General features: G+C 35.7%; 1 protein-coding gene across 6 annotated transcripts in view; it reads left to right on the forward strand.

Moving 5' to 3' along the window:
• The window catches only part of LOC118195605 (protein c-ets-1-A-like), a 406,827-nt gene that overhangs the window by 295,297 nt on the left and 91,562 nt on the right, over positions 1–19,968 (forward strand). For all 6 annotated transcript variants that reach the window (XM_085813551.1, XM_085813546.1, XM_085813547.1 and 3 more), the window contains one exon: positions 17,587–17,703. In XM_085813551.1, coding sequence (XP_085669677.1) covers positions 17,587–17,703 — 117 coding nt within the window. The remainder of the gene's footprint in view (positions 1–17,586; positions 17,704–19,968) is intronic.

Raw genomic sequence — 19,968 nt, forward strand, 5'->3', positions numbered from 1 at the left:
CATTTCCTGTTAAAGAAATCTCAATTTTCATAAAAAAATAAGCTATTTGTTGGAACATGGTAGACATGAATGACATTTTGAATTTACATTATTACATTTTTCACACAAAGGCATTTCATATTTCCACACTTTCTTTTGCACATTTACTTGACGAAACTTCCATAGGACTGAGCAACTGCAACTGCCCGAACAAGAATTTCGTGATCAAGAATATCTCCAATTCTAAGCACGTTCTTAGAACATAAAATGAGCTGTGATTTCTTATATATATGTTTCAAAAATCTTTCAGAAGTTCCAAATCGGTGGAAACTATTCTGTGTTACACTCACTACAACTGCCAATATATTGCACGAATCATTATTTGCTTTCCCTAAGCACTTTATATGTTACCGGCAAAATTTGAAATCCGGTATTCTATAGAATGCCTAGGCATTGTATAGAATGCTTAAAATTAGTCGGAAATGTATGAAACGATTCATATTTCACGCATTTCCTAGGCATTCTATAGAATGCCAAATGACAAACCAGCAAAGTATGAAATGATCTTCGATTCCTTTCGAATATCACGTGCATTTCAATTAATTCAATACTTCACATATTACATTTCTGATAACTTTTGTGTGTGTTTAAAGGAAACGAGGGATGCACTTGCATGCAAAAAATGTCGTCAAAATATTCATACCTTCTGTGGCCAGATGATAAAATGATAAAATGATAATGATGATAAAATTTTGTGCACCCTTTGTTTCAAAACTGAAAATGCTATTGAAGGTAAAATAAATTCTAAAATCAATCTGGAAATACAAGCCCCCCCCAAAAAAAAAATGAAAATGAATTTGGGAAAACAATTTCACAACACTTCAAACAACCAGTTCTTTGGGAACTACTGTACGAGTTCCTATTCCTGACGTCGACAAAGGGGCGAGGTGATTCGCGCAATATATTGGCAGATTTTTATATTCTGTATTTATAGAATACAGAATCTATAGAATCTATAGAATGTCTGCGTTTTATACTTTGCCGGTATCCTATATAATAGCCTAATTCTTTTTTCATACTTTGCCTAAATAGCAATTGTCGTTCTACAGAATGCCTAAGGGAAGCATGTAATAATTCTCATATTTCATACTTTGCCTAAAAACGTCTGGCATAATGTACAATGCCTAGGCATTCTATAGAATGTCGGCGTTTCATATTTGCCGGTAACCTATATAATAGCTTAATCAGGACCTTTTTTCATACTTTGCCTAAATAGCATTTGCCGTTCTACAGAATGCCTAGGTATTATATGCAATGCCTAAGGAAAGTATGTAATAATTCTCATATTTCATACTTTGCCTAAAAACGTCTGGCATAATATACAATGCCTAGACATTCTATAGAATGTCGGCCTTTCATACTTTGCCGGTAACGTATATAATAGAGAGATGTATTTCATACTTTGCCGGTTTATCATTTAAATATATGAATGCCTAGACAATATAAGAAATATTTAATCGTTTCATGTATTGTCTCAGTTTTCGGCATTCTGTAATGTGCCTAGGTATTCTATAGATGGATGGATTTCATACCTTGCCGATAACATACATATGAAAAAAAACTACGTACCCAGTGATCTTGAAACTTTGGTAAGCTATAGGATATATGACAAAACTAACTTAAAAACTTTTCTCCCTTCTCTAACAGTGTATCTCTTTCGCTTTGAACATATACAAAACAGAGCCCTTTTCCTTTATTCGTAAATTCGACTTAAAGTAGAAACTTTTTAGATTAATATAGTAGTAATGTTTAGGTTTATATGAGTAATGTTAGCAGTATTGTTTGGGAAGGGGAAGGCATTTCTGTTTTTTCTATAATCAGTGCTTAATATTTCCGGTAAAAATATCAAGACCGGATGTTGTATTACAGCCAATTAATATTGTTATTCACGTAAAGTCACCATTTATTTCAGCTGTTTCTTATCGCATAAAATCACAGCTTTCTATTCTTTAATTTCAACCGTAAACATGGCAAATGGTTCATGACGTGAAAATAATATCGTGAACACATTACTTCTAGTATAAACTTTTGGAAAAAAGAAAAGCTTTTCAAAGATTGCTTTAACTTCTCTCTCTATCCTTCAACTTTTATTTCATATTTTTAAGAACTTGTAATTTGTAGCTACTTCGGGCATCTAAACACTAGTGGGTTGTTACCCGAATCTCTGGATATATTCTGCGAGAGAGCTGGCCGAAAATATGAAATAATGGGTACTCTGGTATTATCGCAACCACTTTGGCGCAATCTGGCGAATTTTTGAAGAAGAAAAAGAATGGCATTTCAAATCGGAGAAAGTTGTTTATTTCATATCATACGTGTTATTAAGTACATATTTTAATTTTGGTTAGATAAGTATTAAGAACGCCTATAAAGTGCAGTTTTAAGAACGCATATACCTCTCCCGGAATTTATTGGTCGCTCATGAGTCTATGGGACCCATCAAACAATGAAGTTGATGCTATTAGTTTCTCACAGGAATTAAGTTTTATTTGTGTCAACCGAAGAAGGCACGGCGATATGGGGTTCTTCAAAATGGTGGAAAAAGAAAAATTGTGGTACAGCAAGACACTGTTTGAAATCGTACTCAGCGGATTTCATGTGCTAACAGAAAGATGTAGTTGAGGGTTAAAAAACAACTTCGAAACTATTTTAGAAGCGATTGCCAAACATTTTCCATCCGAAATGAAGAAAAATTAATTATATCAAATGACTGCCAAAGTTAGAGAATCTCCGTTAGTATACATGCAAAATTTTTCTTACCGTACTTAAAATTTAGTGTTCTTAATGGATTGTAATACGTATAAGTACTGAGATGGATATACAGATAATTCCTTTAGATGCTGCATTTGTTCGTGCTTCATGTATATCATTTATTTTTCAATTAAAACTTTTATGACCATTTTCATCAAGTTGGGGATGAAATTATATATCGAAACGATGGTTTTAATGGCAAACAAGGGCATTAATCAAAAATGATGAAAAACGCGGAATGAAATTAGGCGAAACTGCAACCTTATTTTGGTGTAGATTTCAAATAAAATTAAAATACTTGCGCAGAATGTTTTGGGTCCTGAAGAACGAGCCCAGTGTCAGATCGCGCTTGAGATCGATGGAGTTTTATATAAAATCTACGCCAAAATAAGATTACTGTTTTGTTTAATTTTAAGAGTGTTAATGTTCATATTCTTTTCTAATCTATATATGTGCTTAGAGCCAAATTCAGCTTACTTCTTCTTGTGTATCAATTTAAATTTTTTATTGATTAATTTAGAAGTTTAATTATCTAGTTAATTAATTTAATTCTTTTAAATATTATTTCATTAATAAAAGATGGATATATGTTCGTGTATTAGTGACCGAATAAAATCCCACAGTCATGATTTCCTACATGAAAAGTACTCACGTAGATACAGGGTGTTTATAAAGTCCCGGACCCATTTTGATGTTTAATAACTCATAAAATAATGAAGATATAAACAAATTTATGGCATTTATGGATAGAATAACTTATATATTTTCCTTTTCAGGTTTGAATATCTTTACTTTTGTAAATATCGTTTGCTTATTAATTGCATTTAAATCTTTCTGGCATTGTTAATCGCCATAATGTGCGCATATGGGGATCTGAAAACCCTCATGAATACCGTGAGGCACAAAGGGATTCCCCAAAGGTTAATGTGTGGTGTGGACTAATGCACGACCGAGTCATTGGGCCTTTCTTTTTTACAGAAAAGACGGTGTCATCAGTCGTATACTTAGACATGTTGGAAAACTTCGCATTTCCACAACTAGAAGAGCTTCAGCCACACGTCTTTTTGCAACAAGATGGTTCACCACTTCATTGAGGTACCATCGTTCGTAATTCTTTGAATGACCATTTTATAGGAAGATGGATTGGGCGAAGAGGTCCAATTCCTTGGCCACCCAGATCACCTGATAACGCCGCTGGACTTTTTCTTTTGGGGATTTGTAAAGGACAACGTTTACAGGAGGAGAGTGTCGAACATGGATGACCTAAAAGCCAGAATTACAACCGCAATAGCCTCTATGGATGCCGACATGCTTGCCGGTACCTGGCGTGAAATTGAATATCGTCTATTGAAAGAAATATTCTCCGTGCGACGAAGGGGGCACACGTGGAAGTTCATTGACAATGGTCATGAAACGTTTTGAGTCTATCTAACCATTTATGTTATTAATGTTAATCTATCTTTATTATTTTATGAGTTATTAAACATCAAAATGGGTCAGGGACTTTATAAACACCCTGTATATCTATGCAATTTCTTTCAGTATAAATAACAATATATGTTTCTCTCTATATATATATATTTGAAATAAAATGTAAAATTTTAAGATTTGTTTTGTTTCGGAACTCGTAAAATGCGATGAAATTTTGAAATAAAATTTTGCCTTGTATAAATAAAAAATTATTTTCAGTGTACGCATATAAATTCGTGTGGGTGTTTATCCGTGGGGGTGCTTTGCATGGGCAGTTATAACTGTTCACATTTTTCTTAATCAACATAATTTTTAAATATTATATTCTGAATATTAATAGCAGTTTTTAAACTTTCTGTTTTTCTCAATTAAACTTGATTTCTCAATTAAACTTGATTCTCAATTAAACTCCATAACTGCTTCCGGCTGATATCCTTTGCCGTGATCTAAAATATCTTATCTTATCTAATCTAGTCAGGTAACTAAACAACTTGACCGAATAAGCGTCCAATTTTAAGCCGAGCGTCCTGATTGGCTGCCCGTATCATTTAACCCTTAACCACCACGGCTTCTGTGTGTATTGAAAGAAATATCTTCTGAAACAAATTTAGTTTTAGTTCTTGGAATATTTAACCCTTTCACTTAGACATTTTAATTAAGATAAACACTATGGATGTTTATCTGGGGTGAAGTGTGTTTCTCTTCTGGTATCGGTACAAAGTCCTGTGTACTTGTTAGGGGAAGTTTATTACAAATTCACAGCTTGTACATCCAATTCTTGTAATTGAATCTGAGACGAACCTGTTGTTAATTTGTGATTATCACCAAATGGTTCATCAAACAAAGACAAACTATACTGAAACAACAGTTTTTATTAACGAGCTATCAGAACTGTTACGCAGAAAACCTGATTTAGAAGGAAATGTCTAATAGTAGAGAGAAAACGGTTAAATATATGCCATGTCTCAAAGTGAGAATTGCCACGTCTCAAAAATATATGTCATGTCTCAAAGTCAATGTAAATAGCCTGTCTCAAAATGACCGACAAGAACATACAGACTATACAAATCAATGTTAAACTGAAAATCGTCTTTCAGTAGTAGCCATACATCCAGGGCGCTAATTTTAATGAGGCTGTAAACTCTATATGTGACAAAAATTAATTTAACTAAATTACTAAGTTTATAAGAGTTCATGGCAGATTTCACGAATAAATGAGCTCAAGGTCAGAATCACTTGACATTTATTGAAGTTCCAAAAGATTATACTTCATAAATTTCGTGATGATGGATAAAGTCCCAACGTCCAAAGTCCCAAATAGCTGAAAAACCTTCTGTTGAGCTACAAATACAGTCAGTAAATTTATTTCTAAAGAACAAGAAAACCGAGAGCACTAAAAGTATCGAAAGTGCAAGAAAGCACAAGAAACACCGAAAGTATAAGAGAAAAAGTTTTGGAAAATGCACATTGAAAATAGGCAATGTCCGTGTCAAAAATCGCAAGTTATTTCACGGAATACAAAAACCTAATTTTGTAATTCATTCCACTAAATGATTCACCAACTGCTTCCAGCCGTTTTTTTTTTTTTTTTTTTTTTAAGATATATATATAAGATTTTTGCTCTAAGGGAAGGAGAAATTTAATTTCGGAAGTTCCAGCCTCTGAGCTTTCCTTTTACAACGTTTCTCAAACTTTTTACTCTAGAGCAAGCTGGAAAAAATTTTTTTTCGTGATAGTTCAGTATAACAAATTTATGTTCACAGCTAACTGTATACTGATTTAAGTAGTAGGTACAATACAATGATCTGATTATCCAATTAAATATGACAATTATTACCAATATCTTCCAGCAATGAGTTTTTTTTTTTTTTTTTTTTTTTTTTTTTCCGTAGAGCCCACCAGCGGCCGAGCGGTAAAGACGCTGAACACTGGTAGTTCGGTCTGAGGTTCGAATCCCGCGAACGGGCTGGCTGCATGGGCGTTTTCGTGGTTTTCCCCATGTGTAACGTGTATACGAGCCAGTTTCCCTTAGAAAGTCCTCCACGAAAGGCATCCCTCCCTTTAGGCAGATAGCCCTCGTGTGCTTTGCCATAATTAAATACACCAACACCTTTTCCCGTAGACTTTTTTGTCTACTATATTAGCCTACAGTTTTTTTTTTATAGATTTCCTCCTATTGCCAATATTTATCGTATTGTTCAGTTTTCCATTTTATATTAAGTTTATAATGTGTCCACTGAGTTACGCGATACATTAAAATCCGCCTTTATTCCATTGGAAAAAGAATTGCTTTCATTAAAGAGTACTGTGACCAGTTCTGGGTATTCTTTCACGATTATTCGTGTTCTTTCAAGAGCTTTTAAAAAGCTCGCTTTTCTTATTTTCAATAACGGAAAACAAAATTATGAGATATGGTTGCATCTTTGGTGTCTTCTTAAATCTAAATTCTAGCCTTCTGGCTGTAAGTGATAACCAAGGATAGGAATACGTGGAATAATTTTGGTAATTTTATAAGAAAGTAAACGAGGGCTGTTTGTGGAAGGGAAGGAATGTGTTCCTGAAGGGTTTTTTTTTAAGGGAAAGTCTTTCGTATATCCGTAAAGAAACTCATATTCACATAAACCCAAAACTGCGGAAACTTCCATACACATGCATTCAGCTCAGTCGCCAGAATTTGAATATGGGTCCATCTATCACAGTTTAGCAGTTTTATTGTTCGGCATCAAGCTCTGGTAACGAATGAACTAATTAGAATTCCTTTTTCGCGATTTTTTTTCTTGATTATTATGAATACTAGCCAGTTTCGCTTAGTCCTTCACGAAAGCATCCTTTCATTTGCAGGTAGTATCGCGTACTTTACCTTAATTAATTCAGCCAGCCAACCGAACCATTCGAAAAAATATCAGCTGTCCATCTTTAGATAATCTTGATTTAAAGTAAATAATGAATATTTTAATAGAAAAAAGTTCTGAAGGAAGTTTTAACGCAAAAAATTCTAATATGCAATATACATAATTTCGTGGTTTTCCCCGCTTGTGAATATGAGCCAGGTTCCTTTAGAAAGTCCTCTACAAAGGCATCCCTTTCCCTGTGCAAATAGCCGTCGTGTGCTTTCCCAAATTCAAGTAACCTGATTATAACTGTCAATCAATTTTTACAGTTTAGGCTATTTTTAGGCTCATGGTAAAGCACGCGAGGTCTTCGTGAAGGATTTTCTAAAGGAAAATTACCTTACACGTGGGAAAACCGGCAACTCAGACAGCGGTTTCAAAAAATGGAGAACTTTTCATTCGAGTTACGGTGAGAAGACGTTTAAGTTCCGAATAAGTTAGGTCTTCATTGTCATGTAAAAGTCATATGATATGGATTATTCTAGAAATGACGCAATTTAGAAAAAGTTATTACTAAATTTAGAATACAGAGGGAAGTACCTAAATTAATATGAAGAATGAAGGAGCTATTGCTAATTTAAGTTATAATTTCGATTTACACACACTATTCTAGAAATGGCGCAGTTCAGAAAAAATTATTACTATTTTTAGAATAGAGAGAGGAAGTACTCGAATTAAAATTAGGAATCATACACACATATAATGTAAGACATTCATCATTAAGATTTCGCGCTTTGTAGCAGATTTATTTTTCCCCTGCGGTTCCGATAGCTCATACCTAAAGTAGCATCTTGTACTATAATTTGTATTGCAGCTGTATGAGGTCGCAGAAACTGTGCACAGTTTGAAATTGTTTAAAATTACTATATATAAAATTTACAAAAATATATTGGCCAATCTTAGGGGACAAAATTTTTGATTGCAAGCTTTCTGTTTCAAGGTCAAATTTTAACTAAAAAATAAAACTATTGTCAGGATATGAACAGTATTTAAGGGGCGTTATGAAGATCGGCTCGCGAGCTGACAGTGCATGTGTGGCACTAGTTTGTGGATTAGCACGAATGTGGAACTGCCGCCAACAACGTTTCGTTCACTTCGAGGTCGAAGTTCGTGACCATGACAGGCGGTTAAACGATAACCCAGGGGTTCAGCGGATGAGACCCGCCCGAGCGAAAGTCTTGGGCAACGCACACGCGCGGTCCTCTTTGCGAAACCTGGACGTGCTTGTTCCACGCGGAGCCCTTTTGTAGTGGGTCCTTTGTTTCCCATTTGTGGGTCAGCTGGCCCTTCTCTTATCTTTTTAATTTTGTAAACACTCGAAGCCGCTCGTCCGAGAAATGTGTCACAATGGATTAGCTCGTCGAATGACTCCGCAGGATAAAGCTTTTGCGTCACTGCTGGTCGACGGTGCAATGTTTCGCAAATAGTCGCCTGACCTCTTCACTCTGGACTCGCTGAAAGGCTGAAGCATACATTAATTTTCTCGAAATTAAATGGGAAAAGCTGATGCAAAAATGATGTTTGGCGTTTACCAAATTCTATTATTAAAACGTTTGAGCTCCTTTTCGTTAGGCCAGGCATGGTCAACCTAGTCCCTACCGCCCACTAATGGACGCTTTAAACTTTCTTGGTGGGTGATAGAGGTTTTTGTCTGATGATGAGGATCAAGAAAGATCGAAACGCACTCGCACATACATCGATGTGTACATACGTGAAAGTTGAGTTCTCTACTTGACTTCTCTCCCTGTTTCCATAGGAGGCCCACCAGCGGCCGAGCGGTAAAGTCGCTGAACACTGGTAGTTCGGTCCGAGGTTCGAATCCCGCGAACGGGCTGGCTGCATGGGCGTTTTCGTGGTTTTCCCCATGTGTATCGTGTAAAGGAGCCAGTTTCCCTTAGAAAGTCCTCCACGAAGGCATCCCTCCCCTTAGGCAGATAGCCCTAGTGTGCTTTGCCATAATTAAATAAATCAAACCCTGTTTCCATATATTTATAGGTCTTTGTCACTTCTCTTAGATATTGTTCTGTGAATACAGTGCACATAACATGGTTATCACATCCAATACCGAGTGACACTCTAAGAGAAACGAGGTTTTTCCTTTTCTTACCACTGAAGGGCTTCTAGCCGAAACAATTTTGCTGGAACCGATGTCTCGACTAGCTATGTGGAACATAAACTTGCTGTTTATTATAAGTATACAAATTTAACTAAATATTTTTTTACTAAACCTCCACCCAAAAAATTACTTTGCAGCTTCGCAGAATAAAGTTACAGAGGAACCGGTGGGCGGTAAGGAAATTTGAAATAGGAAACTCTATAAAGTGTTTCCCATTTCTATAAAGTACTGGAAATGGGAAATAATAGAAAGGTTGACTATTCGTGGGTTAGGCTACAGTTTCTCAACGAGGGCACTATCGGCCACCGCTGAGCGCTGAGAAAATCTACTGTGAGTATAAGAAAGCAATGGGCAATAACGGCACACTTGACAGAAATCGTTTGCTTAAAAAATTTTGAAACAGTCGGGGACTCATACAACTTAAACCCCTCATGATCTTCGAATATGTGACTGTTGCAAGAATTGGGATATTTTATTTATTTTAAAAGCAATTACTTCAAACGTTTTACAGCTGACTACATAATATAGCTGCTTTGGAAACTAGTAACCAGAAAGTTTGTGTTGCCACAAATATTTTTGTAATTTAATACTCTTTGTGACAAAATATTTCGCCACGTTTACACCTTGCGCACATGATATTTTAAAAATGGCTAATGGTACATACTTGAAATTGGATGGAATTCTTTATATGGGCACTATTTTCTAACTGAACCAACAATCTGATGAATATTTTAATACTAAAAATTTTATGGACGAAAACATTACAAATTTTGTTAATAAAATACATTTTATAAACTCAACTCAAAATTTAAAAAAAAAAAAAAATTAACATGAAATTTTTAGAATTTTAGGTTCACAGTAGTTTCCAAATGTTATAAAAACTGTATATTAAATATGAAATTAAATTATGAAACAGAATGTTTTAAACTTGTTGGAAACATGACGAAAAATGTTGTCACAAAGCGGATTAAATTATAAAAATATTTGTGGCAGTACAAACTTTCTGATTAGTATTTCAGAAAGCAGCTATATTATGTAGTCAGCTGTAAAAAGTTGGAAGTAATTGCTTTTCAAATAAATAAGTTATCCCAATTCTTGCAACAGTCACCTTTTCGAACATCTTATGGGTTTTAAGGTGTATGAGTCCCCTTAAACATTCACTTGCTGACACGAATGTTACAGTCATTTACAGTAAATATGCTAGATCCTGCAGTCGATCCTTTGCTTAAGTTGGTTTAAGTTTCATTTAAATTCATTTTTCTGTTCCAAAGGAACGAAGTTATAAACTGTCAGTACAATATTCTAACCATGAGTCATAAATGTGTTCTCTGAGGTGATTTTCACTGGCTAGTCCACCTCCTGTCTGATATAGAGACTCAGCTGGGATATCCCGGTCTCCGTGAAGTGGTTTTCATTAACCGGAGCACATGACTTTATCTGATGGATCTCAAATATCCGCAGCAGAAAAGAAAAAGTCTAAAATGTCATGATTTCTGTTGTCACCTTCTGAAAGGGGAAAGAAATATTGACTTACGAGACATAACGAGAATTTCTGCCTCGGCTGACTTGCAAAAAGGTTAGGTTAGGTTAGGTTAGGTTATTTAATTACGGCAAAGCCTCGAGGGCAATCTGCCTAAGGGAAAGGATGCCTTCGTGGAGAACTTTCTAAGGGAAACGGGCTCGTATACACAACTTGCAAAAAGTTAATCAATTAAAGCAAAGCAGTTTAAGGATTATTTGCGTATGAAAGAGATTAAGGGAAACTGGCTCATGTCTTTGTTACTCATGAGAAAAACCTCATGCAGCCAGCCCGCTCGCCAGGGTTTCTGTTTGAACTACCAGTGCTGAGTCACTTAACAACTCGGCCGCTGCAAAGCTGCAAGCACTTTAATAACAGCCACTGTTATGAGGAAGTTCCACCAACCAGTCTTGCCTCTTTGAGCCTCAGGTAAATACGTATTATCGCAACCACCTTGGCCTAGTTTGACAAATTGTACGGGAAAAAAAAAAAAAAGAACAGTTACTCTTATTATCAAAATTATTTATAACATACATTATTAATTACGTATTGTCTGTTTCAACCGTATATTTATTCCCACAGCCAATCAGTAAACCTAGATGCAAACGGGCTTTTGTTGTGGTGATATTTCGTTGCGATGGATGCCTTCGTGGAGGACTTTCTAAGGAAAACTGGCTCGTATACACGTTTACACATGGAGAAAACCACGAATAGGCCATGCAGCTAACCCGTTCGCGGGATTCGAACCTCGAACTACCAGTGTTCAGCGACTTTACCGCTCGGCCGCTCGTGGGCACGCGATGGCTTTGAGATAGGATTCTTATAGCAATTTTGCGGTAAAATAATATGCTCCTGCAGAAATTTCACCTCTATTTTTTTTCTACTATAGAAAAATCCTACAAGCACAAATTTTAAAAATCCAGTTTAAAAAAAATTAATCATAATTATAAAAATCATTGGAACTTAAAATACTACAATGGCGACGTTTGAAACTGAATATTTGTCACGCGAATGGTTGCCTGAATAATTATGCACGTTGGTATCAGAGTTTGTTTAGAAGTTTGGGCGAGTTTTACCATGGTGGTTGCGATAATACGTAAGTACCGAAGCACAAATTGTTAAGATTTGAATAGTTTAGGATTCACATCTATCACAGTTATTTATGAAATTTGCACTTTTTTGTATTTTATTATTGGTTACTTAAATAGGTTATGCCTCCTTTGAGCATAGCAATTCAGAATCAAATTCCTGTGCAACGAAAACTTGATATGCACTTCATAGATTGCGAAAAACATACATTTATCGAAGCACAGCAGCCCCTTTCCCCCCTAATTTTTTTCTTCTTTCATTTGCGGAAAATCCGTTGCGAATCCGAGAATGAGACTATCTCAAACAGGATGTTGCGTAGTTTCTTTTTCGGAGCTGAAATCGCTGCCATTTGTTTCACAGCTCATGAATCTAGTATTAAAGAAGAAATGGGGAGAGAGGGGGGTGCTGCGAAATAATTCGCATGCTGTGCCTGAATCCCTAATCATCTGACCAAATGAAAGTGAAATTTCTATCCTAATTTGTGTTGAAGATTTCGTTGTTGGAATATGAACACCAAGAAAATTGCGATAATATGAAATAATAATGGGAAAAAAAAAACCTAATAAAAAGTATCTGCACTGTGAAAGCCATACTGTATCTTGTAAAATATATAAAAACTTTGCTGCAAATACTAAAATTTGATATTATAAAAGTATTTTGTGACAGTTTCAGTATTTTAAAATACCTTCTGATTAAATACTTGAAAAGATGTTAGGTAGGTTATTTGAGTACGGGAAAGCACTCGACGGTGAATACGGCAAAGCTTAAGACGAGGAATGCTTTCGTGCGGGACCTTCTAAGGAAGGGATGTTCAGCCTTTTGCATGCCATGCACCAATTTTTGACAGACGAGTTCAGCTGCGCCAGCTCGAACACTTTTATACCTTCTTATGCTCATGGTTATAGACAATTAATATAGAAGTATGTTTATAGACATAAAATTTTTTAAATGATTTAATACATTATTTACCATTAATGAAACTTTTGAGCCAGTTTGGATTTCGCTTGTCTTTAAGTGCCCGGTGTTCAATGTTAGTTGGAGTTACCGGAGTGCCCGGTGTTCAATGTTACTTGGTTGTTACTTGGAGCAACAGAGAATCTTCAAATCTGTATCAGTTATTCGTGACGTGTTTTGCTTTTAATAAATTTCATTGAAGAAAATGCTTGTTCCCATCTGTATGTTGTTCCAAACAGACATATATAATTTTTTGGCAAATTATCTTAGCTCTGGGAAATGTTCACATAGTAGTGAACGCCAGAAGCAATTTGACCTGTGGAAGACCCTCATCAAATTTCGGTTTTAAGACTGTATTTTTTTATTTTATTTATTTATTTATTTATTTATTTATTTAAAATTCAACCAGTTCCGTTTGTTTTCTGCTAGGCGTCTGCATTATGTTTTGTTCACTATTATAAAGGCGAGAATATGCAGTGTTCTTCATTAGTAAAATCGTGAAAACGGCTTTCAGATGTCTCTTGATTTTTCTTCCTTGTACGAAGTAAGGAGAACATTCCAATATAAAATTAACATCACCCATGAATCACAGCCGCTTTGGTACTATTCGGTTTCGAGGGCCGTAAAAAATCGCCTAACTATTGTTGATGCCAATGCTGCCAGAAATAACTGCGGCAGCCCTAATAATTGCAGCGAAAAAGGAAGTACGAGTATAATAGTAAATAACTATCTAAGATTGATGTTTTAATTTAGATGAAAGGTTATTTTCATATAATACTTTTTTATTATTATAATTTATATAAAAAAGGCTAAACATGACTGAATGGAAGCATAAGAGTAAATAACTATTTCAGATCATTATTATAATTTATATAAAAATTGCTAAACATAACTGAATGGATGCCTGCATCGCTATTTCGCTACCGACTTATCGCTAAAGCATAATTACATCTCGTTGGTTTTTCAAACGTAATTTTCTATAATGAATGATGCCTTTTCTTTGAAAATATTCTCGGTAAAGTGCAGAATCGCTCACTTATTTGTTTGCCGCTTTTTACAAGGGTAAAAACAATTGAATTTTTGTCAATTTTCTTTTACTTTTTAAGTGAAAATAGGTCGATGTTTACATAGATAAAGTCAAGGGTGTGCGCAATGCCATTTTCGTGCAATTTTAGGATTTTTTTTTAAGTGAAAATAGGTCGATGTGCACATGGATACCGAGTATGTGCAATTCTTAAAAACGCGTCAAGCAGTGGCTGATTCTGCACTTTACCCAAAATTCTATTGCAAACTTTTCATCATGGACAATTCCCAAATTGTTAAATCAGTAGGATATCAAAACAGGATTTAAAAATTAAACTAGTATTTCAATGGGCGTCTTTAGAAATATAGAACTATATAAACTTACGCAATTTGAAATCAACGCGTACACTAGATTTGGCACGCTGTTAAATGGGTGCTTTTGCTAGATTTGGCGCTTTTGCGTATACATTTTCGCTGCAATTTTTTTACGGCCCTCAAAACCGAATAGTACTGCCGCCTTAATCTTCGGAGCCGCGTGCTTGAATGCGATTAACGGGTTTTGTATTTTTGAAGCCGTGTGAGTCAACGGTGCTTCACACACACAGAGACAGATTTATACGGTTAAAATTATTTGTACGGCCTTATGAAGTTACTCCGCATTCTTGGTTTTCGGCTTGTGGAAGCTTTTTTTTCCATAAATTGTAATATGATTTTTTGTATACTTAAATCGGAAATGTTTACGCCGGGTATAAGTGTGAGAAGCAGCTGCTTTAATATGTTCAGTTTTATTAGAGGTTGGAAATCCTTTTAGTTACAGTTTTCAATATTCCATCATTTTTCCGCTTAGCTCGAATTTATTCAGCATTCAATTCCAATATTAAACGAAAAGTTTCTAATCAGATATAAAAGTGATACGAATAAAATTTATGTGGCTTTATACCAGTAAATTTAGCATGGTTATTTTTTTTAATAACTGAAAAAATCAGACATAGTCAGATTTCATTAAGGCAAAATATGTGATTGAGAAGGGTTGATTCTGCATGTTAATTCGTGGAACATTTTGCCAGCGAAATGGCAAATATCCACATTCTTTTCATTGTGTAGAGCTAAGATGTACTGTTAATAAGAATTTTAGCTTTATGTAAAGTTTTAACGCATTCGCTTATCTCCTTAGGCAGTAGTATAAACCTAGCTAAGTTATTAGTATTTATACCATCAAGAAATATCGACAGGATATTCCTCTTTTTTTTTTTTTTTTTTTCATTTTACCTGTCGTGGGAGCCGGCATCTCTTGAAAATTATTAACGCGATTCATTAAAATTATTCTCGTGATTATCTGGATGATCAGCTGCTGCTAAAAATGTTTTACAGTTATCTTTAAGTCATTATGCCACAAAGATTTTTGATTCAGTTTAGCGTGCTTGAGAGTATCATGATAAATATTCGTTTATGGCTGAAATAAATCCCTCTACTTCGGAATACACAAAAGGTATACAGCTTGAAATTTCTAGTAGCTAGTAATACTAAGAAATGTTTCACACACAGAAAGAAACTTAATCACTCCCACGTGGATTTCTCATAGCTCATTATCGTTGAAGAGAACCCTCTAAAGTGGATAATTTCACGTTGGCGACGCTATGCCCCTCTCATCATTCATCAATCATGTGCGGCAGGTAACGGCAGCGGACATCTGACCTTACCACTCCCCACTAATTTCTGTAGAGATCTGGTTTTGATGCTTCAGGTAATGCACACTGCATACGTAGTGATTAGCCATCACTGGATACTGACACATTCTCACGCTGTATCTTTATTTAGTTCTTCAGTTTATAAGCTTGTCATGAATTCAGTGAGCTTCTGTTCAGATTTGACAAACGGCATTTTCATGTTAGCTGCTCAATATCTTGTAAATCCATGCCACATCAAAGAACACGGGATCGAACAAGTCGCAGTATCTGCTATCTTTACCTATTTGGATACTTTTTGTGAAGTCCAGTTCTCTAATTCATAGTTTTTACGTTTGGTTAAGTACATTTTAAACAAATTGGAAGGGGGCCAGTCCACATTTCCTATCTCTGATTCTCTTGTTTTGTCCATTCAATATATTTAGTCCAGTAATATTATACATGTGTTTAGTACAGCAATATATTAATGTGATATATATACAGGGTGTTTTTGAATTCGACCGACAGATTCACAGGGATGATAGTAAGGATAAAAAGAATGAAAAATTACCATAGAACAGGGGTCACAAACCACGTTTAGTGGGTGAAAATCGCAAAAATAGACGTTGATACGGATTAGGAGCACTGCTGCGGCCAAGGGGGGGGGAATCTCGTATGCAAATTTTCTATGTGTATGGGGTAAATAAAAGCAGCGAGCAGCTATTTAGGGGCACTGCAGAATTCACGGGTGTTAAACTTCATTCGAAAATATGTCATAATATAATACACAAACGAAGAATGTGCGGATATGCATCCGATTTACAGCCGAGCAGGTGGCAATGGACGCTTAGCACAGAAGGATGTACCAAAAGCAATATCACCTTCACGGGATCCTTCCATATAACGAGGTGTAATGCAGAGAAAGAACGCAGTATGCGCACACATGAAACAGAAAACCTAGTACTGCAGTGGTTTGCCTTTTCCCCATCGACTAGTACACGATCGGTTGCAACTGAACTGGGTGTTCGTCATAAAATGGTGTGGAAGGTTCTGCTTGCAGAAAACATGCACCCCCTTCCACATGCAGAAGGTCCAACTCCTAGACGATGACGAATATTTCTTTCGGGTAGAGTTCGAACGCTGGATGCTTGATGCCACAGAGAATGATTTCGTTTTATTCTCAGATGAAGCCTGGTTTACGAGAAAAGCCGTGGTCAACATGCACCATGCGCATATGTGGTCGTTCTAAAATCCCCACAGCGTTGTCTCACTGAAAGTGCTACAGAAGTTCAGCATTAACATCTGGGCAGGGACATTCGAAGATCATATATTAGGATATTACCTTCTGCTCGAACGCTTCAATGGCGTAAATTACCTTCTGCTCGAACGCTTCAATTTTCCTACAGCATGCTTTCTCTGATTTGACAAAAGGAATATCGGGCACTGTGCACCACGACATGTAGTTCATGCATGATGGTACACCAACGCGTTTGCGGTGCCTATCCACCTCGGTGCTACATATCCTGGGAGATGGATTGGCCGTCGCACTTCCTAGACTTCAATCCCTCGGATTTCAGATGGCCCTTCTTCTAGGGCCATCTGACGCCTGTGGATACACTAGAGGATTTGACAGCACGGATCATCTTCGCTTCAAGAGACATCGCCAGCACACCAGTATTTTGAACGTGTCGGGCAATCCTTCGACCGTCGGTATCGGCTGTCAAATGACCGTCGCGCCCACAGCTTCGAACAGTTCCTATAAAACTAACTCGTTGTCTCCTTTCTGACTCTGAACGGTCATGCATTGCAATCCTACTTTATGTCAAATAATTTTTTTCCTACTTATTATTGGCCCCTTTTGTTTCATTCGACGTCACACCCTTCATAAATATGTTTGCGATTTTCTTCCACTAAGCATGGTTTGCGACGCCTTGTTCAATGTCAATGTTTCATCCTATTGATGCCGACTATCACCTCTCTGAATATGTAACTCGAATTCGGAAACTCCGTACATATACAAGGTTTTTTAATTGATTGATTTTAGAATTTAAATTTGTTTCTCTTTTCCAGATCTTCCGAGTCAAGTGCCACCTTTAACTCCAGGGACCAATCAGAAAATGACGCAAGCGCTGGCGGCTAGCTTCAGCAGTTGGGAGAAAGAGAGAGACTTGTATAATATTCTTAGAGGTACGTCTATTTTGAAACTTCTGGGCTCACTATCAGCCGAACAGTCGTTCGAGTCGGATTCAGATTCCATCGAATGGATAACTGCCAGGGGCATTTTCATGATTATTCCTTGTGTAAAACGGATACGAACTAATTTTCCTTATGAAGTAACCAACCTTACTACTTTCCATACCATATAAATTGCTGAAGCTATAGCAGGGAAATTTAGTTATCTCTCGCAGAGAATTAACATGGGACTAATTAAAATTAATACTTAGATTTTGTGATGAATTTATACCGCCAGCCATTAGGTGGCGCTTCAGGCTTTCTGTCTTTGGAATAATTTTGATTCTGTGCGGAGAAATGAAGTCATAAAAGTGTTAAGCCAAAGAATCTGAAGGTGTGAGTCTAATAATTCGCATGATTGAAAAAAAAAAAAAAAAAAAAAAAACATAGGTTATCTATGTAAAATTATGCACGTATGTGTTAAGATCATTGATAATTTATGTGAATGTCACTTACCTCTGGAATTAATATTACCTGTGGCGTAGCTAGAACTTTAGTCGCACGGGCGCACCCTGAAATTGCTGTTCTCCTTGATATCCAAACAAATAACTAAAAAAGAATATCAAAATGACACCCAGAGAAATAAATTAAGACTTCGTATTCGTTTTTGAAGGAAAACTACAGTTCCAACTTTTTAAAAATTATATTATTATTTGTATTTCATTTATTTATTTATTTTGTTCTCAAAACCCTCGATTACATCGCAGAGGTCTATGATTACCCCAGCTGCTGCCATGCAGACAAAATGCAAAATAAACAGTTATAGTTCCTAAGTACTTCTTAAATATAAGATAAACATTTATGGTTCTAAAATACATTCTAAATGATTTTTAGTTAGAAAACTTTTCTCACAACCAACAGCGCTTATAGCAGTTGTAAGGAAAGTTCGTAATAGTATTACAGTATTTGGAACTTTGTTCTGAAGATTGTATTCTAGAATAAACCGCAAAAAATTAAAAGGACCGCCCTTTCACGTTCCTATTTTGCTTTCCGTGGCAATACCAGAATAAATAAATAAATAACCTCTGAACTATTTCTTTCTTAGAGAGGAATTCTTCCTTATTAATGCCACTGTATTCTTAATGTAGTTATGTTCGTAATGTTCATTAAAAAGCTTGAATGAAGTAAAAAAAGATATAACAAGAGTATGTAGCTGCTGGAATCTTGTGCTGATTTCTTTGAATACTTTTTCCAGAGTTATTTTTCTTCTCAATTTAATTCCATATGATAATTTAGACTCTCATAATTTTTCACCTGTGTCGACAATCCACTTGATGAACATTTATAAAATATTGTTTCGTGCAAAAAATCGTAACCGCAAAACATTTCGAGTATCATATTTCAAAGAATATATCCATTTTGACCGCTCTCGAATCCATTTGAACGACTTTTTTGCGTGATATCTGTATGTAAGTACAGAATAAAGGATATATATATATATATATATATATATATATATATATATATATATTCAAAATGGATTTGAGAAGGGTTTTTTTTTCGTGACGTCTATACCTAACTACGTACGAACGTATGTATGTGTCTCGCATAACTGAAAACCGATTAGCCCTAAAGCGATGAAATTTTGTATACAATACTGCTATAACATCTAGTTGCGCATGTCCTTTTTTTGTTGGAATCAGCACCACCAATATATATATCCACATATATATGTGTCTATAATCAATTCATCCTTTTATCCGTCTCGGTAGTCTGTTTTTTATTCTCATATATTGGTAAATTGTGCTTCTTTTGCTTTGAAAGTGATTGAAATATGTTGTTCTCGTGTCCCGGTTAAGTTTTTATGTCTTTAGTTAATCTGCATGCAATAGTTGTTGAATTATCAACAGTGTAAGTAGTGCTAGGCCTAACGTGGTGGCTATTTGTTTACATTTAGAACTCTTCGTAGTACAGTGAATTAAGCTAGTTTTCTAACCAGTTGCAATGTCTGCCCAGTGGGAGCAAAAGTTAACTTTAAACTTCTGTGCGCCGAAAATTTTGTCTTTCTGCCCGTTGGTCGAATTGAGAGTTTTTGCATAAAAACACTAATTTTAATTTCAAGAATTTTTTCTAAACTCTTTTAACAGTATTTAGTACTTTAGGTATTTCTGCATTTTACAGTTTTTAATGAAGTTGTTTTGAGTTTTTATGTATTTTTGCCTTGCTACGAATTGAAAACTGCATTGCTTGAATGATAAATATATCTCTAATGAAATTCGA

The sequence above is a fragment of the Stegodyphus dumicola genome, chromosome 3 (genome assembly GCF_044657685.1).
Source record: "Stegodyphus dumicola isolate Sdum_Otavi_A_Nest chromosome 3, ASM4465768v1".
NCBI classification, from domain to species: Eukaryota; Metazoa; Arthropoda; class Arachnida; order Araneae; family Eresidae; genus Stegodyphus; species Stegodyphus dumicola.